At 38.7% G+C, this 26,754-nt stretch overlaps 1 protein-coding gene across 2 annotated transcripts; it reads right to left on the bottom strand.

Moving 5' to 3' along the window:
* Positions 1–854: 854 nt before the first annotated feature.
* LOC148370315 (protein bicaudal D homolog 2) lies at positions 855–23,935 on the bottom strand. 2 transcript variants are annotated; one of them, XM_088332806.1, is made up of 11 exons: positions 23,787–23,935; positions 22,008–22,340; positions 19,819–20,031; positions 19,580–19,732; positions 17,496–17,832; positions 17,356–17,432; positions 14,082–14,927; positions 12,097–12,276; positions 10,802–10,953; positions 9,107–9,467; positions 855–5,153 (listed from the first exon to the last, which is right to left on the bottom strand). In XM_088332806.1, the coding sequence occupies exons 2-11, from the start codon at positions 22,263–22,265 to the stop codon at positions 5,148–5,150; spliced, it is 2,583 nt and encodes an 860-aa protein (XP_088188932.1). In that variant the 5' UTR covers positions 22,266–22,340; positions 23,787–23,935; the 3' UTR covers positions 855–5,147. The 2 variants fall into 2 exon arrangements, with proteins under 2 accessions (XP_088188932.1, XP_088188931.1); XM_088332805.1 differs by having other exon boundaries at positions 17,356–17,832.
* Positions 23,936–26,754: the final 2,819 nt, after the last annotated feature.

Genomic DNA, 26,754 nt, shown 5'->3' with positions numbered 1-26,754 from the left:
TATACTGTCTCAGTCGGATGTGGAAATTATAATTCACACGTTTGCTACCTCCCGTCTCAATTACTGTAATGCACTACTCTCCGGTCTCCCGAAGTCCAGAATCAAGAGTCTTCAGCTGAAACAAAATGCTGCAGCGAGGCTTTTAACTAGGACAAAAAAGTCTGATCACATCACGCCGATTTTGGCTAACCTGCATTGGCTCCCTGTTAGCCTAAGATGTGATTTCAAGAATCTTTTAGTATTATACAAAATCATACATGGACTTGCTCCCTCATATCTGATTCCCCCCTATGTTCCGGTTCAAAGCCTTCGTTCTGAGAGCGCCGGTCTTCTGGTGATCCCAAGAGCCAAGAAGTGTTCTGCTGGTTCGAGAGCATTCTCCATCCGGGCTCCGGTGCTGTGGAATGCTCTTCCCTCTGAGATCTGTTCTGCAACCTCAGTGGAAATGTTTAAATCTAAGCTTAAAACACACCTCTTCTCTATAGCATATGAATAACCTATACTTTTCTTGGACAATATCTCTGTATTATTTGTGATTGTAACATCCTTTGCTGTCTGGTAATCCTGAAAGGGGGATGCCACATGTACAGTCCCTTCTCAAGGTTTCTTCATTTTCCTCATGTTGAGGTTTTTGAGTTTTTCCTTGCCCTCATGTTGGTTCCAGATCAGGGGATGGTGTAATAATAGTCTGAGTAATAACCTGTGAAGCCCTTTGACACTCTTTGTGATTAAAGGCCATACAAATAAAAATGACTTGACTTTTTCTTTTGGGATTGGTAAAGAATTTTATCGTTAGTTGATTTTACCATAGGTATGAAAAACATCTAGCATATTCACCACCTTCAGTCTCTGAACAGTGTCGATTTGCTTTATTGTGGTTTGCAGGAGAATGAACGGAAAGAGTTTACAGATCAAAACGTCTGCAGGAGTGTGTGCATGACATAACTGAACAATTTATACAGAGAGCCGAGCACATGCAGTTAAAACAATTGGAATTAAATTACACTGATTAAATAGATGTAAAAATTCATAAATTACCTAAATTAAGGACCTCCTTATCAAATATGTTCACCTTTTAGCTACGTTTTGCACAAACTGATACAATCGCGTCACTCTCGGAAAAAAATATTTTCTTACATTGTACCTACAATGCTCCGCATGTATTTCCTTCCTAATCCAGTGCAAACACAATGGATTCAAAATGGATGAATAGAGACCGTTCATTTCAGCAGTCATTGCCTCGTCAGCAAACACCAACCCAAAGCAAAGTGGTGATAAGTGAAAAGATTCAAATTTACCGTTTTTCAGTGCTGTTTTGACATCTTGGGGCGGAATCCAATTTAGGTTTTGAAAGGTTGACTAAAAGGTGCTATGCTTAACATTGAAGTGCAACAACAACCCGATTGGTGGTTCTGGCAAAACCGCTTCTCTGGACCAAATTAATAATCACCTCTGCAAGTGGGTGTTAACCGAGCTACAATTGAAGGTTTACATTGGTGTTTGAGTAACAATTTAGAATTATTATCAGCGTTTACTGTAGCTAATCTCCCAAATCACAATACAGCTTACTTCCCAAACAATTATGGTCAGGTGCAATGATAGCATTACAGTAGTTCGCTGAGGTGGATCCTGAAGGTAAAAATTATTTGCACGCCAACACTCATTGCAATTATTTTAAACCTGAAGTAGAAAAAGAGTTGTATATTTCACAGGCGAAAATACAACACGTTTGCTCAAGTAACACGCTGACAAGAGAAAAAAACAAACATTTCAAATAAAAGACAATCAAAACAAAAAAGGCACAAAAAAAACATTTGAAGACACATTAACAGAGGTTGGACTCTGCTCAATTCCACTGATTTTTAGTTTGGGGTCATTTCAAAAGTGTCAGGTGAGTGTTTGCGACATGTCAACATGTACACAATTTACAGTGCTTGCTCGAGTTATGCTGCATGCCGAGAACCGACAGTCAGCCAACAAATATCTGTTTTTCTTCTTGTACTTACTATAAAAGTCATACAGCTGAGCATTGATGTATTAGACAAAACATACCTACACACTGTGCACTTTGCTGCTGGTACCTCCCTTTTGGAAAAAAATCCACTAAAGATTAAGACATCTTGCTCTCAATCCATGTTTAAAACAGTTTAAAAAAAAAAAAAAAAACTAGCTCTACTCCTTAACTCATCATTGTTTGTGTGATTATCTTGCTCCACTGCAATTATCGACACGTATGTAATCTACTTATTCACATTACTCATGCTCTTACATTAATCAAATTATTTTTGACGTACTCCATTTTTCAATTACTTAAGTCTGTTGTTTAGTTAGACCTTTTTGCTTTACTTTTACAGCACCTTCTGAACATCAACGGTTGTTTTTAAAATGCTGTTATTGGAAGGGTGTAGTTTTGGCTTGGACCGAGGGAACGTGTCCCCACCAATATTTAGGAGTCATTGTTTTGCCCCCACCAATATTCAGGGTACGTATAACGGTTTTCATGGCCGAATTCAAGTACTTTTTAAATACGTTTAAGCCTAATTTTCAATTGCTCCGGTAGTATTAAAAGAAGAAATCTGGCGTGACTATCGTATTTTGCACATCCACAAATATATCTGCATGTGTATTTATCAAAACATCTGATTCTTAGCTCTTGAGTAAATCACAAATATATACGTATTTGTGGATCTGATTACGTTTGTAAATATTTGAGAAATCTTTCCCCATATAGGTGTTGGGTAAAATGACAGCAATATGTAACTTACATTTTCAGTTGCACCAAGTTCTTCTTATTACGATTTACCAATGGGAACCGCTACCTTATTTTTTTGTATGGTCCTTAATGAATGTTCAATATTGACACTTAATCCTTGCACTAAAACACGTTTCATAGTGCCCTGTTTAGGTGTAGCATGAACCCGTTCAATAGAGGGCGATGACGCTCCATAGGACAATGGCAAACAAACTAATGCCAGCTGCCATTCATGACAAGGAAAGACTAAATGCATACAAATCCTGATTATTATGTGCTTACTTAAAAAATGTGCTGTCTCAAACAATGCCACGACCAAGCCAACACCCTTGCAATATTGTATTAATAAAATTATTTTGAGGGAAAATATCTCATGCCATAGGTTAGCAAGCGGATTAGTCAAATGGAAAGATTGAAATGTCTAGTTAATTTAAGCCTAAAAAGTCGAATGCAGACATAGCCTTAAAAATACCTTCCTAAAATTACTTTTTTTAGGTTGCGTGGCATCAAATTTACTTTGAATGCACGGAGGGAGGATATGGCAGATGTAGGAAAGCAGTAAAATATAGGCATACAGATGACTAACATTTTGTTGATGGACCCTAGTAAAAAAAAGAAGAAACCTGGGCAGGCAGCTCTTCACAAGAATCCTCCCTAAAGCAGATTTTCCTTATCCTGCATCAGTTTTTCCCAAACTTTTTAGAGCCAAGGCACTTTTTCTCATTAAAAAATCTCAAGGGACACGTCCTTAGAAAATATTTAAAAAAATAATCGCCGGCACTACTTTTATGTTGTTGTTCTTTTTAATTAAATTATCGTATTGGTTAAATTGACAGTATAGGTTTGGGGTGGCAAACACGCGGCTCTAGAGCACATGCGGCTCTTTGCCTCATCATATTTTCTATAGAGTGTGGCTCTTTGCCTCGTTTAATATTTAGTTTTTTTTTCCCCTTCTTAAAACACACTTGAAGCCATCAGAGTTGATAACAGATAATAAATAATATTTCGAAATTAATTTAGCAGATTTGTTGTTTTTATGCTGCTCCGGACACATAACTGACTGCCAATCATCTGCGTAGGTTACGTCTAATACCGGTCAGTGCGTGGTGTGGCTCTTTAACTCTCAGTTAAAAACTTCGGCTCTTTGTGTTAAATTTGTTCGCCACCCCTGGTATAGTTATTTTATCTTTTGTGGTCACTGTGGCTGCTCATGAGGTAATACAAGTTAGCATTCATTTTATGTATAATTTTGCTGACACGTTACAATTTTTGTTTTTACAAAAAACAAAACAAAAATAATACTTAAAATGAACAAAACTTATCAGCCAGAGTATTTTTTCCTACTATCTACCTTTTTTTCTTGTATTAAATAAGGATAAAATTAAATGAGCGAAATCACATTGAAGATTTCTACATTATTTTATGAATTTGTATTTTTCCGTGAAAACTTATTTAAGAAATGGTCTCCGTGGAAGGCTTCTGAAAAGGTTGGACTTCCCTATTTGAAGGTTTCTCTCCCTGTTCTCCTTGCAAGTTCATTCATTGATTTCTTCTAGGTTTATTTTTCGTTTCTACTTAAGTTTGAACTTATAATTTTTAGTCCGAATACAACAAGTTACAAAATATGTTTCCCATTACTACCCCAAGAGCATATTAATATAAAAAATGAATGGAAAAAAATAGCAATCTCCTCCCACCTACTGATATGTATGAATGTTACAGCTACTTGGCTGATGACTGTATGAAATTAAACAATGGCATGCTTTCTTGCAAAGATAGTCAATTTCTCGCAGCACACTAGACATGGTCTCAGTGCAGACTAGTTTGGTAATAAGTTTGGTGCCTTGGCTACTCTCGCATCTCGTGACCTAACACATGATTGTGAAGGAGCGTTAAGACAAATACCAGCAAACTCATGACTTGTAGAAAGGATAGCAACAATGTAAGTAAGGCGCCATTGTTGTGTAACATACGTGAACTTTGGGCGGACGGGTCACGATGGATGAGCTAAAGGCAAGGTTGCAGACATAAGTCTGGAGATTTTGGCTTAAATGAAAGGACAGTAAACACAGATTAATGGAAGAAATATTGCCAAAAGGTAAATCCCAATACAGCCTCAACAAAAAAGACCGCATTGAAGTTGAGACCACAAAGAACAAGACACAGCCTATGACTTCACATAATAAAAAGCAGCACACATTTCTCGTCATTCTTCCACAGGCTGCATGCAAGAGTGGGATGAGCGTTGTGTTATACTTTCAAATCTTGGTGGGGAATGCAGCAGCACATCGGGGATGAACAGGATGTCTTGAGGCAGGAAGGGAAGAAGGAACCAGGGAATCAACATGAAGACGGGTCCTGGATACGAAGACAGGGTTTGGAGTAATGGAGTGTTTCAGCGCTAGAGACAAGATGAAACACAGAACAAACAAACAAAACACACAAACACAAAAAAGAAGGTTAGGTATATGCCTTGTACAGGGTTCATATACCCTATTTCACGGACAAATAGGCACTCTTAATGCCAATTCTCCATTTTTCCCAGGAACATCAAAAGAGAAACTCCGGTGTGAATCAAGTTTTTGCAGGTCCACAACTATATCGGCAATTTACATTTGCGATTTTTTTAATCTTGCGAGTGCATTTATCAAGAAGTAGTATCTTTAGATCTTGAGTAAATTGCAACTACATTTGTGCATCTTAACAATAAATGTGTAAATATTTTTGAGACAAATCTCTCCCCATATAGGTGTCAGGTAAAAATGATGGTAATATCTAGCTTGCATTTTTAATTACATTGTTTTTTCCATTACAATTTACCACTGGGAACCGCTACCTCATTTTTTTCATGGCCCTTAAAGAATGTCCATATTTGTTACATAATCCTTCCAGTAATACACGTTTTACAGTGCGCCGTTTAGGTGTAGCATCTAGCAAACCGTTAATAAAATTAAATTAAATCAGAGTTAAGCTAATCATCTACGTGAGATAGCTTTCATATGACTGGAAAGCGCTTCCTCTCCCCCATAGTGAAGAAGTGTATCTTTTTGCACACTTATATGCCCCTGTCCTTATTCACCTGTAGGGGGCAATGACGCTTCACATGACAACGCCTTGCAAGCGAAGCTTCCGTGTTGTTCCAATTTTATTATCTTATTATTTCTATTTTTCTTCGTTTAATAAGTGATCGGTCAAGTCAGACAGCCAAGAAACATGGCAAGAATGTTGAGCATTTTCAAGCACTTCACCCAAATTTCAATCATTTTCCTGACCTTAAAAACACAACATTAAAATTCAAGCATTTTCCCAGATTTCAAGCACCCGTTTCAACCCTGCTTATGATAAAATACTCATCCGATGAACCGAGATGAACAGATGGAGTAGATGTGTTTTTATCTAGCTGCACTTTCGACGGCCAACATTTTATTTATTTATTATTTCTTTTTATAATATTGTGTTGTACTCAAATATAGTTATGATTTTGTCCTTCACAGCCGTGGACATTGGTATTCGTCAACCGGAATCAAACTTTTGACCTAAATGGAAAAACATAATTGTAAATTATTTTTGGAAACTGTTGCCCAGAAAAAGCAAATTAACGGGGAAAAATGCCTTTATGAGTACAACAAAAAATAAATATTTTCAAAAGCCTATTATGTTTTCAGGAGGTGTGCAAACTAATTGAGTGGATCGATTGCACATTCGCGATGAGTCGCAGAGTTGAAAAATTGGCCAAAATAAACTAGCGTAAAATTATCTATACCAATGTTTTTTAACCTTTTTCAGCCGGGGCACAGATTTTTTATTAAAAAAGTTCAAGGCACACAGTCTGTCGAAGATGTTAAAAATAATTCATGTTTTTCAAAACCTAAAAATATGTTGCCTAAATTGACAGTAAAAAGCTTTTGTTATTATTTGTGTTCACGTGGCTTAGGACGTTTAAGATTATTAATTTTGTTTTGTAATTTAGCTGAAATTTGAGATTTTTCTTAATTTTTGACCACTTTTAAAAGTTTTACAATATTTTTTATCTTGTTTTCGATAAATATAATAAAAATTGTCATTTAGTGGAGTTTTTTTTACTGTGTTTAAACTATTATGGGGGAAATAAGAAAATAATTCAAACTAAAGGTGAGATTTTTACATTACACGATTCACTTGATATTTTTTTGTAGTAAAATCTTAAACGGCTTCATCAGACAAAATAGGTAATTAAATACATTTCTTATCCAGCAAATTATTAACACATTATTCTGTCATACAATTTTTATTACCGTTACTGTACATCACTTCACGTGTTATTTTTACACTAAACCGCAAGCGGGCGTACTAGGCCTGTGTTGATCATTTCAACCTTGCCCTGCAATGGGAGGGACATTTTTCGAACCGGAAAAAGGAAGCAGCTTATCGTCCTGATTTGTAGGAATTGTTTACCAGTCAAAGTGACACAGATTTGATTGGATTTAGTCATTTGGAGTGAAGATGATATCTTGGTAACCACGTTTTTTTTATGCTAGAGTTACCTCAATACCTCTAAATATGTTACGTCTAAGATATGCATGTACAAGTATCATTAATATACAGTGTTCTCTAATATTTATATTCCCTTTCAAGTTGACATTTGTTTTTCGTGTTGGATTTTATCAAATAAATTTACTCCCAAAATGCGACTCATGCTCGGAGTGCTACTAATTATTTTAAGCATTTTTTGGCTGGTGGAACTTATACTCCTGAGAGACTTATAGTCCCGAAAATACGGTATTTATAAATATTTGTTACAGCCAAAAATCTTAAATGGCAATCTCGTCTACGGTTCAGGGATACCTTGACCACCTCGGTCTTAGAGTACCATTTCCTGTGGTGTGTCCTGGGCAAGTACAGCCTGGTGGCACCCAGTCCAACAAATGTTTCCACCCGGTCTCAAACCAGGGACATTTTAAGTGTTAGGCAAATGTGCTATGTGGCAATACACAAGATAAATTCTTTGTGTATTGGGTCCATCAACTGTCTTGCCCTATTGTAACAGCCCTTACAGATCGACAAAGATTATTTCTATCTCCGGAGTAAAAGTCGCACCAGCCCAAAAAATCCAAAATATATATGTCGCACTGCAGTATAAGTCGCATTTTTGGGGCAATTCATTTGATAAAACCCAAAACTATAAACGTACACGTCATCTTAAAAAACAACTTAAAATAATGGAACAATGGGCTGCATAAGTTTGTTCGGTATACTAATGTTACTTGATTGACATGCCTGTTAATTTCAGTAATGACGTCATTAAGAGTTATTCAGATAACTAGCAGAAATAACATGCTTACTCAACTTCGATTTTTACTCCAAATAGCTAAATCCAATGACATTTTCATTCTCTGTGTCACTGTCACGGTAAACAATCCGCCGCTATGGTCTTCCGGTTCTACGTCGCTTATGTCAAAATTATCGTCACCTCTGCTTTCTGCTTTACACTATTTTAAGCTTGTAATCTGCAGAATATGATTTTGTTTTTAGGGCGAATTTTGTTCGGTGGTTTTCATAAAGACATACCCGGTAATAATGTGACAATTATTTCACAGATAAGTCTCACCGGACAATAGTTGCACCTCTGGCCAAACTATATTAAAAAAAAAAAACGGACTTTTAGTCCGGAAAATACGGAACTCACTTAAGTCAGCGCCTGCGAACTGACCGCGACTGCGAGCTGTGCGCCCTTTCGCGGAGCGGCGCTTCATTTTTGCCACCCGAGCACCGGCTGGCATTTGCTCGCAAGTCTGACGAGCGCCTGGAATCGCCACGGACAGCAGAAATCCTACTCCTGCCGATTGCATCGTCAGCACGTACCTGTGCGTTTGTGTGCGTTTCAGGATATTTAGCGTTTAAATGAGCCAAGAGGAAGTCTGACTGAGACGCTCCTGGCTGGTGCACAGATTTTGACCTGTTCGTCGACGGTTGCTTTCTACGTACGGAACGATCAAAACCGGGCTTTTCGCTAGCCTCACTCCATGCTTCGAGCGTGTTAGGATTAGTTTGGAAAGGTTTAGTCGGAGTAAGATTCTCGACAGCAAACAACAATGGGCGGGGCCTGGAGGAGGACGCGGAGACGACACGAGTTGCGACGAATGTGTCCTGGCGAGCTGGCGCAGACGCTCTACGACCCCACGATCTATTTTTGGAGTTGCTTTGAATGGCAGACTCGCTGCTCTCAGAGCTGACAGAGCTCTTGCTCGTGAGGCAGGAAGTGTAACTTAGCTCCGACGCACAAACATCGCTGACGCTCTGACTGCGAATGAAGGTGGCGTCTCGCGGCGGAGGTGCTTTGCCTTTCTGGCTGCGAGTATCGAGCGTGGTCCTTACAGGGCTGGTGTGGAGGCTACGCGTGAGCGCTCGCAGATGGTGTGTAGCCAAGGCAGGAACGCTGCTCCCCAGAACTGGACTAGCGCGGGGGCTGCTCCTGACAGTTGCGCGTGCCGGACTGTTCCTGGGGCTGCGCGGTGCTCGTCCTGATTTGTTGGCCAGCTCTTTGGCTCTAGATCGCCGAGGGCTGCTGTTCAAGCTGTGAGGAGACAGCGGCGTCTCCAGATCCTCCAAGCGCTGAGTGAGGGCCAGTTTCTGCTGGATGGCCATGCGCAGCAGGGAGTTCAGGGTCTTTTTCTCGTCCTCGGCAGCCGCTAACTGCCTTTGCATTTCATCCAGCTGCGTGACGTACTGGTCACACCTGAGAGATGCGCACACCATGAAAAGATGCAACATGCACAACTGGCAAAAAGTAGTTCAACTGTTAAAGTTTTAAGCACAAGACTGTAAGGCATGCACTGCATGCTATAGCTTTTGAAATAAGCCATGAATCTTGCAGTTAGAAATCAGTTTAAATCAGAGGTTTACCATCCTTTTCAAACTCAGATGAATTTGTTCATCACTGAGTGTCAGACTAAAAATTTCACATACGCACAAACATTACTTAGATAACATTTACCCAATTTACTTTTAATTACGTGTTGTAATTTTAATAAAAAAATCTTTGACTTTTTAATGCAAGTAAAAGTATGATAGAAACTGGTTGCCAGCCAGTTGCAGGGCACACAGGGACAGACAATTTGCTCATTCATTCACACCTAGGGGACAATTTGGACCAGCCAATTAACCTGAAAGGCATGTTTTTGGAGAGAAATACAGTGTAATTAAATAAAATACCTATTGTAATTAAATAAAATACCTATTTTTAAAAATGTTTTAGTGTTAATTACAAAAGAACAAGTCATGGTTTTATGCGTCAATTAGTATGCAGATTATGTGCTCATACTGATCAATAGTGGTTTCCAACAACATTTTTAAGCATGTTCTTATTTCAATCTCTACCACTTAATGGAGGCTTGTGTTTACTAGACACAGATTTAGAAACAGATTCGCTATATGCTTGATAGATGATAAACGTGTATTTACTATTGATCGTAGTGCTTAAGGTACCTAATACAGTTCAGGTTTAACTAAGTAATAGCAATGAGGCTACTCATTCACAAGAGGGCGCCAAAAATAACTGCTATTTTTTTTATGTATCCCGAGACTGTGCTGAAATATTCCATTTAAAGTGTAATCCGAGTCACACGCATACAAAAATCCAGGGAAATTAAGCAAAAACTTTACTGAGACACACAAATAGGGCCGAACAAAAAATTATTAGATGATTTGAAAATTACTATATTTAGCTTTTACCAAAACGTTGGTGTTAATTCAAGTCTTAAATGTTGTACCCTTATTGTGGTATCAACACTGTGCCCGTCACATGAGCCAGTCTTTGCTAAGGTGACCTGGCTCAGCGGTACAAAGCTGCACACAGCACAACATGTGCTTTGTAATCTTCACGTGAACTTGCAGCTTGACCACACACGAACGTAATAAGTATTGTAAGCTTATTACACAAGTGAGGGAAAAAACTCTTCAGCAAAAACAGCATTATAACAAGGCAAATAAATACAAGTGAAATAATTTACTTTTATTATTCAAGCCTAAAAGTAAATAAATGACAAAAAAAAAAAAAAAAAAGATTCTTACCGACTGGCAAACATGACTCGGAGAGAAGAAAAGGTGGCGGCATCCTCTTTCAGTGCCTTGAGCTCATTGCGTAGGTTCATCATGGTTTCAGACACCATGCTCTTCTCAGTCTCATATTTGCTTTTTAAATTAGACAAAGCTAACTCAGCAGTCTAAAAATACAACCCAAGACAGTCACGTTAGTATTGTAGTGTTTAGCACTGTGGTAGTTACAGATGGACTCGGGAACTTGGCAAAGGCCTCACCCAAAAAAAATAAATATAACCTTTTACAAGCAATATTTAAGTGATAATAAACGACCAGTCGAAGTTATTTAGATACATTCTGCAGAAAAGTATTTCATGCGAAAAGTAACGGAGTAAACCGTACATTGAGCTATTATAGGTAATATTACAACAACATGCTTTTGGTGTTGTGAAAATGAAATCAATTTTGGTTCGAACTTTGGTTTGTGTCCTACAGCATATATTCAAAATTTAATTTGCACCTAAAAATGTGCTACGGTCCTTTCTTTTATTTAGAATAAATACAAAATAAATTAGAAAGAACCTAGAACTTTTGCAGAATTCTAGATTAACGTAACCTAGAAAAAAAGATAGTAGACCCCCAGTGTGTAATATTTGACCACTAGATGCAGTGTGGTATATATGAAGGCGTACTTAGGTACGATTCCACTATTTAAAATACTATTTTTTTTTTTTAAATAAAAATTAACATTGGTATGGTAGATGGTAGTTCATGCATGTCCCCCTAGTATTCAAATCAATTATTTGTTTATTTTACTGAATGAAGTTTTTTCGTACCACTAGATAACACTAAATATTGCCCTTTAAGGTTTCTGTGTTCAAACAAAGCAAAATGTGTGGATTTTTGTGTACTGGGAAATATAGTTTTAAAAAGAATCACTGGGGCCCTTGTAGTATTCTATTTTTGTCATGTGGTCCTCAGTTTTTCATGTGTGCTGTCCTCGCTATTACTTTAGGGTTTCCCAGTAACTGCCCATTCAAAATGCCACTGTTCCGACACTTTTCCATAACTTCTTCATCAACACAGCTGATGCAATTGACAGGATCATTATCTGGCTTCTACAAAGCTTGCTGGCAAGTTGATCATTGTTTCACTTTTGCCAGGGGAGGAAGACACCAAAAACAGACAAAAAGGCCGTCTTAGATTAGGGTTCTCCCCTCCTGGTCAAGCGTCTATTTACTAGCATGAATATAAATTTGATCAATTATCAAATTGTTTTGGACTTTGATGGGCATATGAACTCTGGCTAATCATTAGAGATTATTCACCTGTTTGTTGGCCTTTAGCACAGTCCTGAGAGTAGCTATCTGTTCTCTCTTGGTGCTAAGAAGAGACTTGAGTTTCAGTACTTCCTCCAGCAAGCTTTCAGCATCCCTCTCCATCTCCACGCTGGCACTCAGGCCTGAGTAAGGCATAGCACCCCGCTGACGGCAAAGGTCCACTGCCACCTTTAGGAAGAAGGCCAGGGTCACATCAATGATTGTGATTAGAGGGCATTTTTGAGCAGTCTTAAACAGCACTCCTACCGAACCCATCAATTTTTATTTGATTTATCAAAGTTATGGAACCACAAACTAAAAGGCTTATGTTTAATTCTGTGGAATTGTGTTCCTAAATGTTTTCTGCAGCATCGTTCAATATCCAGTCTTAAGCGCATAAACGATTAAACCGAGTAATCCATTCCATTCAAACCCACACAGAGCCACGTGTCAACAAATATTGGATTTGCGGGGACTCGAGCTACTCAGCTCCCTTTAACAGTCTGAGCCGAGCATTAGCGAGACCACTTTCGCTCACAACAAAAGCCGAGCATGCATTTCAACACGCCAGTGTGAACAAAGCAATACGAGACCACTAGAAATACTCTGTGTAGTAATGCTGGAGAGTTATGGTTAAGGAGTTCACAATTCAATATGATTTAATTATGTTATCATTTGAATTGATATTGACGTAAAAGAGTGTCAATAGCAAATATTTAGAGGTTTTAGCAGTCTTGCATGTAAGAAAAAATATTAGCAAAGACCTGCTCTTACTTTGGAAGAAAAATGATCCAAGCCATTCAGCCCTATACCACAACTGTGTTTTTTAAACTGTTTTTGTTGAAAAAAAAAAGGTACTGTTTTTGGAATCTTAATACAAGGCTCGAAACGGCTGTAAGTGGTTCATTAAGAAGTGTCCTACCTAGACATTTATAGTTTATCTGAGCTTTTAGTTGAAAAACATAGTGAAATACTACTATAATACAAATACTTTCTCTGGAAAATACTACTTCCGGCTTTCCGTGTCACCTCCTCTTCTTTGATCTGGTTGTCATCAGTAATTTCACACAATAACTAACAGTACGAGTTCATATTCCAATCCATTTCCATCCATGTTGAATAATTACCAAGGCAATGGCATAAGTTTCTCAAAGTATTTATATATATATATATATATATATATATATATACCAGCTCGGTGGCCTTGGGGGTATGGCGCCCGCCCCGAGACTGGGAGGTTGTGGTTCAAGCCTCGGCCGAGTCATACCTAAGACTTAAACATTGGTACCCGTTGCCTCCCTGCTTGGGAGGTTAACTGGTTAACTTATAGAATCAATACTTACTGATTCTATTAGTATTTATAGACCCTTTTATTAGTTCTTACACATTGTGACGTATCTGGTGGGCAGTGCTTTGCCGGGCGGCAAAACAAAGGACGAGAGAATATGTCAACAAGCATACGCGCAACACAAGTTTAGCTTTCCCAATTTCTTAATTGGTAGTTTAGCTCGGTGTCAAATCGATGAGACTACAAAAACATTACCTTTAATAAAAAATGAATCCTAAACATTTTTTGGTGTATTTTTTATATTGTTTCTTTTTAGTAATGCTTTGTTTTTTGAAAGCAATATTTTTACATCGTTGAATCACTAATCTAAACAATAATAGACAGATTTGATATTTTTGGAACATTGGAACACAATATTTGCATTTTTCAGATTTGTTGATATTCATTAATAGTTCAATTAAGACAATTTAAAATAAGCTTGAAAATTTAAGACCAACTATGTTAGATACACTAATGGATCAAAGTTGTAATTCTTCTTGTATTGTGTACCCTAGCCAATGTATTGAACACTAACATCGAATAGAAAGTAAGATTTAAAAAAAAAAAAATGTCGAAAGAGACCGGGCCTGAACATATTTCTAATTATTGTTACACAGTAAACATTACCCGTCTCTATAAACCTCTGTTGTGACAAGGGCTAGCTTACCCGGAGATGCTTGACCTGACATCTGATAACCGCAACCAAGTTGCTGACATTGGTGGGGTCCCTAAAATCCAAATTAGGGGAACCGGGGCAGCTTGGGGATTCCGCAGAAGACCCTGAACTGTCCACCTCCCCCATGAATTGCAAAGCCGTAGCTTTGGAAATGAAGGCTTCAGTAGCTCGGGGCTTCTTCCGGGAAATTGGCGGGGTGGAAATGTTGAGTGACCTTCTTGCACCCGAGCCGCCGCGATAATAGTCCAGTGTGACCCGTTTGGGCGTCAGATTATTGCACACGCAGATGTGGTGATAGAGGTTAGACAGCTCCTCAGAAAAAGCGAGCAGCTCTTCCTGAGCCACGCTCAGATGACCTTCGGAATCGCTTGCCACTTTACGTGTGGCTCCAATCTCCACCTCCAATTCGCTGATTCGTTCCTGGTCCTGTCTGCTGGACTTTATACACTGCCGAATCTTGTCGGCTAGTTCCTGGGCCTCTGATCGCCACCGGTCCTTCTCCTGCTTGTATCGTTGCTCCAGGGCGTTATAGCGACTGCCCGCCTGAGAGAGTTCATCCCGCAGCTTGAGAAGCTCCTCGCTGGCTGAGCGCATACGAGCTTCCAGCACTTCTTTGCTCTTGGTGTCCACCTCGTAGTCAAAGACGACGTCTAGAGCGTTCTTTGGCTCCTCCTCGTTTGCCTCATGATTTTGGTGTTGGCTGCTTTGCACAGCCTCCAGCTGCTGGGTGAGAGATCCAACTTTGTCTTCATGCTGACTTAGTGCCTGCTTGGACATTACCAGCTGCATCTGTAATTCTTCCACCTTACTGATGAGACTTGACTTCTCTCTTTCACTCTGCATACACCAACACAAAATGGGCAGGTTCATAGGCAAGTTATATATGCATACTTATTTATTACCTTCATCTTATTCATTTTGACATCATGAATTTGTACGGATCTAGCTAATTTCAACTAATTTAATGAGCACACTCCAAAGTATTTGTAAGGTATTTGACAAACTGGATATAATCGGGGACAAGTAGTGGAACCAAGAGCTCATAACAAACATGACCTTAGAATTTAGCTGTTATGCTGCAAGCAAATTAAATAGGACATTTAAAATAAGTTTTGGGAATAGGAAAATTGGAAAGACTGTATCCGGGCACGAGAATTGCCACCGGCTAGCAGAACGGCTACTGTGGATATTAAACTATATTCTGAAGGAATTTTTGGGTTGACTTAAACATTGTCGCCTAATCATTTGTAAATACTTCAGGTTTGTACTTTCAATTTTGTGCAAGACATTAAATAACATTGTTTATGGAGCTCAAAAAAATAAAGAAGGTTGTATACTTAGCAATTGATTTAAATGATCAGTTCAGATCAGAAACCAGAATTGTTCCCTAATCATTTTCAACAGAACAAAAGATGATGATGGGATGTTACACACATCGACATTACCCCAACCACCTTTACACTTGCATGCATTTTTTATGTGGCTGACCTCATTTGTCTCCTCTTCATTCTAACATCTGCTAGTTTTGCAGTTTGTTGACCCTCCCCCAATTTGAGTGCTTCATTAATGATAGATATACGTCAAGCCAAAATGCATGCCAACTCAAGATAGTGTAAGGTATTTTTCCTCTCATTTTATTTGGTTAAATAAATTTGAATTACGTCAAATATAGTAATTGTCAGCCGAGATAGACACTACTACAATGTACTGTATATGGTGTCAAATGACATTTCCAAACAGTGTCTCTTGTGCTACTTTACCGTAATGTGTAGCGGATATGGTCTAAAACAGGAAATACAATAGTGTCACTCTAATGTGAATGTTCAGAAAGACTGCCTTTTACATTTCTAAAAATAAAACTTCAGTTTCAGATGATCCATCCATTTTCGAAACTGCTTATTCTCCATATTGACAATATACACAACAACAAAACATTACAGTATGCTGGCAGTCATCCGGGTGTCGCTACCATACAGATCCTTTGATATGATAACATTTGATTGAGTACAACCTTCTCCTTTAAATATTGATGACATAATGAACAATATAAACAGGCAAATTGTTTTTTTTGCATATTATCACATTGTAAGAATAAAAAGTTGACTGACACAAGTGTCCAACAAAAAAAGACAGTACAAGATAATGCTGAATATTTGTAGCTGCTTTAACTGGAAATAGAGAAAAAAGAATCGTATTCCTTTTCTTTTTTAATGACAGCAAAACAAACCTTGGCGGTTGACCAAATCCAGCACGCTGTTTAAATCAATATTCTAGAGAATTATCAGTGAACAAACCTGCTCACTGCCGCTTATGCGCTTAAGCGTCTTTCACTGAAATGCAGTGACTGCTTGGTTCTTAATGAAGTCTCTACTTTTAATTTAGGTCAGATTAGATTCAATAATAAATACATTTCACAAAGTTTGTCACAACACTTCTAAAGTGCTTAAAGACCTGGATAGAAAACTAACGTTGACAGGGCAATGTGCGAGGAGTTAGAAGTTGAAAATATCGGAGTACAGTTGTTGCTATATAGATGGAAATAAAAAGCAATCTTTTGTTACATTTTGGCATTAAAAAAAAAAAACAAACACAATTATTCATGTATAATATGTACTCATGTATTCAAGCACCCTTCTAATTTCTGATTGAAAATCTGTACAAAACTTGTTTTATTTTTTCTCAGCTCAAACTATGCATTGTTGCTGAATATGTGCAACTTTGATTACCAATTTTTATTGAAAACATAAACTATTAACACAATCCAACATGAGTTAACACCATGAGTTGTTTCCCTTGTGCTTGTTTGTATTTATTTGTATCTTTGAGGACGACTTTGTTTTCTCCATTCGTTTCTGTTCCATGAAAAAAATAGTGTGATAACGAGATAACATTTAATGCCTTAACACCAATGTCATCTACATCACTGGTTGTCTAGCAGTGAGGATTTAGTGCACGTACTGCAACAACTAGGCTTCGATTCCCGTTGCGTCCCATGTTTGGAGATTGTGGTCAGCAATAGCTTTCGAGGGTTCAATCGTTGCACAAATAAGGTAATATACTACCGTAAAACCTTGTGTATAATGCACACGCAAACTTTGAGTACAAAATAAAAAAAAACAAGGTATAGGCGTGTACACGAATAAATATGAATATGAATAATGAAGATGACAAAAAACAAAACTAGGTGTCTACCTAAAAACTAAAATGCTTCCTCATTTTACAAAAAATATTTTTTGCCTAGCATATTTATGTAAATATTTCTTACCTGAAGTAGCTGCTGTTTAAGTTTCTGGCTGTCTGAAAAGTGAAGCTCACTCAGGAGATCAGAAACAAGACCAGAAGCTGGAGCACGCAGAAATATGTCAGTATTGCGTGGAGTAGAGTAACGTTGCGTGACGCCATTACTTTTATGAGCTGAATTTTCAGTGTTGTTAACGCTGCCATCCTGGTTGTTCCCTTGAACGACTGCCTCTCCTGTCCGGCCTTCCTCCTGGCTGTTGTCCAGATGGTCTAAGTGTAGCTCCAGGTTGCCCACGGAATCAAATGGGTTCAGGGTCAAGGCAGAGAGTTCTCGGCGAAGACTATTTTTCTGCTCGCGCTCCTCCTTCAAGGACTCCAGGACCTCATCCAGCTGGTGCTCTGCAATCGCCCGGAGCCTCGCGGCCTCCTCCATTTGTGCCCGCAGCTCCTCTTGCTCCTCATTTTTTTGGTTCAGCTCCAACTTCAACGATTCAAACTCCACCTCAAATCAAAACGGTAGGGTTACAGTTAACAATTATTTCAAAAATCAATGATGTGCATCTTTCAGTATTTTTGAACTTGCAGCCCATGAGTCACAAAAAATAAAATATTTCCGACAAAGAAAAAACAGAAATATTGATCATTGTTTTCCAAATAAAGACAAATACTTGAAAAAGTCTCATTTGATTAACAGTGTTAGTACACCCTTTTTCATGGCCAAATTCAAGCACTTTTTAAGGACTTTCAAGCCAATTTTCCAATTTCTCTAGTACCATTGAAATGAATAATAGGGTATGAATCGTGTATTTTCCAAAGACACAAATATATCTGATTTTTAGTCTAACGTGTGCATTGATAAAGACATGTGAATCAATCGTGAATATATTTGTTTTGGGACAAATCTCTCACCATAGAGGTGTTTGGTAAAAATGTAGCTTACATTTTCAGCTTACGTTTTCAGTTGCAGGAAGTGCTTCCCTATACAATTCACCACTAGAAAACGCTAGATTATTTTTTTTGCAATGCCTGTAACAGATATGTTATCCTCGCACAAATACATATTTCATAGTGTATTGTTTATATGTAGCATGGACATTTCGTTTTGAGCGCCACCCATAGGGGGAGATGACACATTATAGTACAATGCCATACAAACTAATGCCAACTGAAGTTAATCACAAGTAAAGAAATGCAATGGCAAAGCAAAACCACCAGTGAGCAGTGGCAGCGTTATTTTAAGCAGAAACATGGTAACACTTTCAAGCATTTACAAGCTCTTCACCCAAAATTCAAGCAGTTTTCAATTCTTGAAATCACAACAATAGAACTCAAGCAACTTCAAGGATTTCAAAAACCTCGACAAACCCTGGAATAAACAAATCAATAGTTGCTCTGACTTCTAAAATATTTGTACTATCTTAAGTGAAATAATGTCTCTAAGTCAGAAAAAAAACGTTGATCAAAAAATATGAACATGGCCTACATTAACTGTTGCATCACTACTACAAGGCGTTTTTTCAGCATACCAAAAAGTATTAAATATCCTTAAAACAGATGAAGGCTGGGTACGAAGCCGCGATTTTTGACACAGAGTCATGTTACAGCCTTACCGGTTTAGTTGAGTTTTCTTTTTAAGTAATTTTGAATACAACAATTACATCGTAGTTGCTGCTGAACAGACTTGGCACTGTATTAATTATGCAGTCCTCTAGTTATTGTCTCGAAGTAATTTGCCACCAATAACTGGTCTGCCTGGTATCCATAACGCAAGACTTGACCTGGTTGTGAGGTTGTGTTGACAAACAACGCGTTGCAGCAAATACAAGTTTAATATAATCGGATTAAAAATTTTTTTTAAATAAAAACATAGTCCTCGCTGTATTGTCTGTCTGTTTGTGTTACTTCAGCGTTTTTGAATTATGTATTTGTTATGTGAAGGTATGTAAATTCTATGTTAATTTTCCAATAACACCTTAATAAGATTTTAAATAAATTTGGTAACTTATCATTCGTACTGATGGGGTTTCTGTCAAAATAATTAACCATCTGTGTAATTCTTTACAGTAAACTAACCTGGGAGTACGTAAACATCTTAGAAGCTTGTTGCATGCATCATCATGGAGAATTATGAGGACTTATAAAAGGGTTTCAGTACATTATTCAAATCATTTTTACAAGAATATTTTTACAATGACAAATAGTTTGAATTTGATTTCATAATTCATAATTATTTTTCAGTGTTAACTTACCTGGTTTTCCTTAAGCACGGAAACTTGCTTTTGGAGAGAAGTGTTCTCTTCCTCCAGCTCACTGTTGTCCTGCAACTGACGCATCTCACGCACTTTAAATTCCTTCATCTCATCCCTCAGGTGTCCTTTCTCTTCCTCCAAACCCTCACAGTCCTGTGCCACAATAGCTACGCTCAAAACACTTCCAAGAACAACAAAGGAGGACAATAAGTGTATGATCTCCTTTTTTTAAACCATACCTTCTTTAGCTGAGTGGAGACCACCCCGAGTCTGTCGATCTCCGCATGGGCATTGCCAAAAGCGAGTCGTGCTTGCTTGAGTTCTCCCTGGACCTCTTCCAAACGGGTTGCCATGGCTGCCTCCTTAGATGCATTTTCCTGAAGAAGGTTCTCCTCTCGACATTCTCCGTCAGCGACTGCACGCTTTTGGCTACAGACAGAATCTGCAAATGCCTTTAAAAATACAATAACCATTTTTAGATGCATTTTGAAAGACTCAATTAAACCAAGTAAGTCAAAATGTAAGATCTGAAATTAGCTTGCAACAGTTGAGGTTGTAAACTACTACTGGTATGAGGCAGCTGTCATGGGCTCCAGTGAACCTTTTTGATTTTACTAATAAAATCAAATAAAGTTGATTTTAATAATAGACAAATGGAACTTAAATTGAAGGCTGTCTTTATTTTTGTGAAAGAAGTTTTCTCCAAAGCCATGACCTCATCCTAGAGACGAAGGGGTTTCACGACCGTTATCTGGAAGCCTTGATATTATTTCACAATATTGATGCCTTTTCAAATTTGTTGGAGGCCTATATAAAGGTTGTATGCATATATTATATATTTAAAAAAAAAACATGACTACTCAAAAAGTTCAGTGGCATCAGACCTATCAATAAATATCCAGTTTTAATTCATTTATTTATTTTGGATGCCCTCTATGGTCCAAAATATACTACTATACCCAATCCTTGAGTTTGGGCTTTAAAATACAAACATTATTCTATGAATTACAATAAAACTCAAGCAATTTCAAGGATTTCAATTTAGGAATTTCCCTTTGTTTAATGAGATTTTTTGGGAACCAATAATTAAGGTGCTTTAATACTGTAATTAAGCCCTTCAATGGGTTATCAAAATGCTTTTTAAGAATGTGCAGATACCCTGAGGACTATCTCTTAATACCACCAGGTGTTTGATGACGACACATTACATCAAATGGTGTATCAATTTCACTATGCTAATTTGTTTTAAGTAATGAAACACAATATGTGTATCAGTTCCTGAGGCAGAAAAGAACTATGAGCATGAACTAAATTCTTTAGCGTGCTCGACTGAACAAGAAATATTGTTATAACAAAATGCTAATTGACTACATATAAACTTTTGCTAGTATATTAAGCCTTACACGAGCCCATAGACTAGGGTAAGATCATGTTAAATTATATATAAATAATATTTCAGCACTAAATATACTGTAGACTAGAGATGTCAAACCAATTTTCACCAAGGGCCACATCAGCGTAATGGCCATCCTCAAAGGGATATAACTTATAAATGTAAATTAATGTAATTAGTATGTAAAAAGTAACTATTACTTCGTGTAATGTAACGCTGAATTAAATAAATATTAAAGTCACAAACATTGGTTACATTAAAAAATAAGCCACTATGCAACATACGTTATAAATTAAATAGAGTGATACCTCTTTTGCATACATGCTATGAGAAATTTGAGATATGAGAAAAATTTTGGTCGACATGTGAGGGAAATTCCAAGTTACGAGAACTTCTACTTTTCAGTCAATACTACGACATATTGGGCATATAGTCGTTTTACTTTCATCTTGTGAATCTAATTTTATGTTTAACTTTGAATGTGTTAGTAATATAATGAATGATGATGTGTTTTATAGCTGTTTAGGGTTAACTTGGAAGTATTTGGGAGGCTGCGAACAAATTGGTTACTTTGTATCAGAAAAGTTTACTCAAAATATGGGCATTTCTAGATACTACCACGATTTGGGAACGAATAAAGGTCATATGTAGAGGGATCACGGTATAACAAAATCTTCTTGGACATTTTCAGAAGCATTTAAGACTCAGATTCACTCATTAATATGTATGTCCTGGCGTGAAGTGGCGCGGAGGAGTTGGCAATGGGAAAAAAGTAAAAGGTCAAAGCACTCTTTTGACTTTAGTGTTTAGATGTTCAACATTTGAAGCTCTCGCTGGCCACATTTGGCCCGCAGGACATGAGTTTGACATGTGCTGTAGACCTTTGCAGTCATAATGGGATTTATACAACTCATGCTGGGTCAAACATTTATCTAGTTATTAGATAAAGCAAGCATTATATTGAATAATGGTGTTTGAAAACAAATCAAGTTTTGGGGATTTGAAAATATAGCAAGAGGCCTCGGGCACTCAAACCTCTTTGAGCTGCTGCAGTTCCACTTTGAGGGCTTCATGCTCTTCCTCCAGTTGTTGATTTTTTATCTTGAGAGCAGAACTTTCCTCCAGCACCACCAGGCCATAGCGAGCAGCCTGTAGCTTCTCCTCGGTTGCCTCTTGGAGCTCGAGAGTCAGGCGCACCACCTCAGACTTCAGGTCCTCGCTCCCTGTACCGGGATCATTATCCGCTGCCAGAGCCGTGCCTGCCACGTCCGCATCTGCTTCGGCCTCAAGCATGATCGGCTTGTTTCCTGCTCCTTTCCCAGCCTGCTACTGTGCCCTACTTTGCTCCTTCACTCTCATTACGCCACCCTAGTAAAGAGAAAAGCAAAAAACTCATTGACAATGATGAAAAATTGAGGTTGCTGAGATACAGTAGATCTACTATCATGTTAGTTAGATAAATACACAATACTATTAAGAATGCCCTGGAGAGGGGTGGGTGCCATCAGGCTGTACTTGCCCAAGACACACCACAGGAAATGGTGCCCTTACCACCCTAGTGGGTAAGAGATCCAACAAACCAACTGTTAAGTAATAATGGGTGGGAAATAAATATTGATATGGACAACAGTGCCTTTATTTTTAACCTCAAATGACATTTATATTCCAACAATATCCGGAGGGTCTCCTGACTTTGAAACAATGACTCAACATATCAACTTGAAGCTTCCCTTCAGTTCAAGTAAAACAATCCAGTTTGAAATGATTAGAGTACCGCAATGTAACACACAAAAGGTAAATGGAATTTCATGTACATAGCTTGTTTTTTACTTTGCAATGTCTACAAGGTCACAGTCATGCTGGAGGCCAGAAGTGATTGTAGCAAGTGAAATAAATAGATAAACGAACCACAATGATTATAATACATATCAGTCTGTGATACAGAACGAACCTAAAGAAATTGGCTTAAATTAGGCAGTGCTCCCAACTGTATTACATTAAAACCAACAATTTCATGTACCAAGTGTAATCATAAGGGTCATGAGTAACTTTTTCCCGACAGACAATGCTGTTTACTCAAAACCTACTATCCAATTACTGACATTTGCAGTAGTTAAAAAAGAAAACTTCACGTAAAATAATTTTTAAAAGTACAAAAATACAGAGATGCCATGTATACATTGCTTCTATTGCACATTGTAAATAACAGACAACTAACACAGAGGGGTCATTGACCAGCCCAGTTTACTAGTCTCCCATTTCATCACATTTAAAATAAATCAGTGTGTCCATAGGGTGCGGCATGCAAGACGGCCCCATTTGCTCACATCTTCTCCAATTCACCCGGCAGGGAACCACCAACTGGCCGCTGCATCGGGTAGCATCTTCCTTCATCTTCTGCAACCATAAACACGCTTCTGAATGGCAGCTGCAGCCACGAGAAGATATTATGACATGCTGGCTTTTTTAAAAACACACGTTTAATAAAGCTGTCTTAACTATTCAAAGAACGCTGGTCGGACAGCTAGCAAGTCCATGTTAGCCATTACGCTGCAAGAACGAATTATGGAAGCTTCTCGCGTGGATGCAAATGCATAGTGCAGGCGCCATTGCTGGGAAAACGCCGACTCGGTGAAGGAGTCATCTTGACGTCATCGCCTTCCGACAAGCTCATTTTAGCAAGAAGACATCGGCCACATGAATGTTACAAACACTACCCAAGCGCGTTCTCGTACCAGAATGAGACTCGCTCTAGCTTGGAACTACCCGTCCCCCTATCCTAGGCGGAGGGCCGTCGCAACCCTAGGCGCTTACCTCGCTCGTTGTGCCGGGCGATAGCCCCGGAGTGTCCCTGCGAGGTCGAGCCAAGTGTCGATTGTCGAGGAGTGCGCTCACGGAGTCAGTGTGCTCGGCGCGATGTGTCCGCCCTCCCACCCAGTTAATGCGCGCCCAAACGACAAAGCTTAACAGCGTCCTCTATCAAGCAGAAAGTGAATTGCACTTCCAAATCATTGTACTTGCGTATAGCAGTATTTTTCAACCTTTTTTGAGCGAAGGCCAGTGGCGATTTTAGGTTCAGAGTTTTGGGCGGTGCTGAGCACCCAGAGTTTCTGGCTTGTTATGATTATCCATCCATCCATTATCCGCTTATCCTCAGTAGGGTCCCAGCTATCTTCGGGCAGTGGGCAGGGGACACCCTGAATTAGTTGCCCAGGAAGAGACAATTCGACTGCTCATTCACACCAAGGGACAATTTGGACCGGCCAATTAACCTGACAAGCATGTTTTTTTTTGGTGTGGGAGGAAACCGGAGTGCCTGGAGGAAACCCACGCAAGCACAGGGAGAACATGCAAACTCCACACAGGGGGTTTGACCTCACAATCTCAAAACTGTGCCGCACACGCGCTAACCACTGCGCCGCCGTGCTGACCATGATCATGATTATTTTATTTTCATTTGACTTAAAGTGATATAGGATCATTCAATGCTGAGTGTCACTTCCTATTTGTGAACTTCATTAGAATTTGTGGTGAGCAGAAACTCTATTACTACGCCATGCCCAGTTTTTACTCATTTATTTCTTACAGAGTACATACAATCATATAGCAGTGTTAGGAATCAAATAGACAAAACGATTTCAAGGCAGTGGAATATTTCCGAGGCTGCGTTGTTCTAGTGCTTTTCATCCCACATCCTATCCTTTATTAAGGATATTCATTCATTCATTCATTCATTATCTGCACCGCTCATCCTCAATAGGGTGGCGGGGGTGCTGGAGCCCATCCCAGCTATCTTCAGGCAATGGGCATCAGACACCCTGAACTGGTTGCCAGCCAATCGCAGGGCACACAGAGACAGACAACTCACTCGCTCATTCACACCTATGGACAATTTGGACCGGCTAATTAACCTGACATGCATGTCTTGGAATGTGTGAGGAAAACTGAGTGCCCGAAGGAAACCCACGCAAGCACGGGGAGAACATGCAAACTCCACACAGGAAGGTTTGATCTCATGACTTCAGAACTGTGCCGCACACGCGCTAACCACTGCACGCCGTGCTGCTTTAGTAAGGATAAGTTTTAAAGTTTTAAAAATCCAATAAAGTTTGGGGGTGCTTTGGTTGAATTTGGATGTGCTTGAGCAACCCCAAAAAAGCTGTCTAGACCATGGCTAAGGCACATTTCTTTCATTGAAAATAATCCCGCGGGACACCACTAACAGAAAATTTGAAAAAAGCGTATATTAACTCTGTAAGTGTTTTTTGCAAATGAAAAATGGCGTTATATTATCATGTCCTGAATAGGAATAAAATAAACACAAACAATAAAGCTTTTTGGCAACTACAAGAGAGTCGGTGCTCTTGCATCACTACTAAAAGTAAATCCAAATGAAAAATAGCTTTTGTTGTAATGCCTCCCACCAGAAACTTTGCTGGACGTCTTTGCTTTCTTTTGAGTTCCACTCACACTAAAGCTTTCTTCTTGGTCCCGGTTTTGCCCTGGGTCCATTTTCTCTTTTCAAAAACGTATCAATCACTTTTACCGTCATCCTGCTATTGACCTGTCGCTGCATCAATACGTCTCTAATTCGCCTGTCTCAGAGCACAAGGCAATTAAGTGGATGCTGCTGCTCGAAGAGTACCGCATGATTACTCTGCCGGGCGCTAGACCGCACAGGCACACAAATTGGATAACTTCCCACGGTACACCTGACTATATCTTGGCAGTGTGCCACACCACAGTGGTTAAAAAACACGGGCATAAAGATTACGGCAGGGGTTGGTAACCTATTTGACTCAAAGGGCAATAAAAGGCAAAACATTCTAATCTTTTTGAGAGAGCCACGCGATACATTTTAAGACAAAATTCAATAAAACCGCGAAAGCCGCTCTCCAGACAAAAGCTTATTCTTCAATTCATATTTTTCACTGTGTGTCGTTTGATGATTTGATAAAATATATGAAATAACAATAATACCAGAGCCTGTGTCTCATATAAATATACGACTCCAAACTCGTCTTCTTACCACAGTTATTTAAAGTGTTGAGGCTCATTTGTAACCTTCATTCATCCGTCATAGGTAATGGTTTTAAGGTGCGAGCAAAATCTTTTTGCAAAAAATTCACAAAGTTCTGCAAACGAGGATACCAATGTATCAACCTTTAGCGCAGACAAGGCTCGGCGAGAAAGAGAAGGGAGTGCTTGCTCTCTGTGCAAAGCTTTGTCCACCCCTACCGCTCACCCAATCAAATGTCTCCGAGCACTTTGTTGGCATTTATGGGTATGGGTGTTTACAGTTTGTTCTGTGGGTTTTCATTAAGTGTTTCAACAGTGAACATAGATTTATTTGATGAAATTCCATATGAAGGATTCCTTAGCGATGTACAGCCAAAACGGGGGTTGTTTGGTGTGACACCTTGACTGTAAACTGTAGTTAAAAATGTGACCGATATATACTGGACTGTAGCATCAGGAATTTCAGTGTTGTTTTGGCTTGGCGTACACCACAATAAGCTCCGATCATGCTACAAACGAAATGACATGAAAAAATTTGCATGGTCTTAATTCTGTCTCTGAGCCAGATGTACTCATGAAAAGAGCCATATATGGCTCGCGAGCTATAGGTCCTTGAGCCCTGAATTTCGGACAAGTCCTGCATTCATTCCCTAGCAGCTGTAGCTCTTACAATCGTAGATTTGTAATCTTATACACAGTTGGTATTTAAAATATTTGCAGCGGTATTTTGGAAACTAAGTCACCTATTTTTAATTAAAATAAA

This window comes from Urocampus carinirostris, chromosome 3 (assembly GCF_059441175.1).
Source record: "Urocampus carinirostris isolate Australia breed hairy pipefish chromosome 3, RoL_Ucar_1.0, whole genome shotgun sequence".
In the NCBI taxonomy this organism is placed as follows: Eukaryota; Metazoa; Chordata; class Actinopteri; order Syngnathiformes; family Syngnathidae; genus Urocampus; species Urocampus carinirostris.
The sequence above is the reverse complement of the archived record's forward strand: the minus strand, read 5'-3'. Positions and strand labels throughout refer to the sequence as shown.

Coding starts and splice junctions, on each gene's coding strand:
- LOC148370315 (XM_088332805.1), bottom strand. CDS start 22,265: ATGCTTGAGGCCGAAGCAGATGCGGACGTGGCAGGCACGGCTCTGGCA. Junction 14,928..17,355: donor TTAAACAGCAGCTACTTCAG/GTAAGAAATATT, acceptor TGGTGTATGCAG/AGTGAAAGAGAGAAGTCAAG. Junction 12,277..14,081: donor GTCAGGTCAAGCATCTCCGG/GTAAGCTAGCCC, acceptor TTCTTCCTAAAG/GTGGCAGTGGACCTTTGCCG.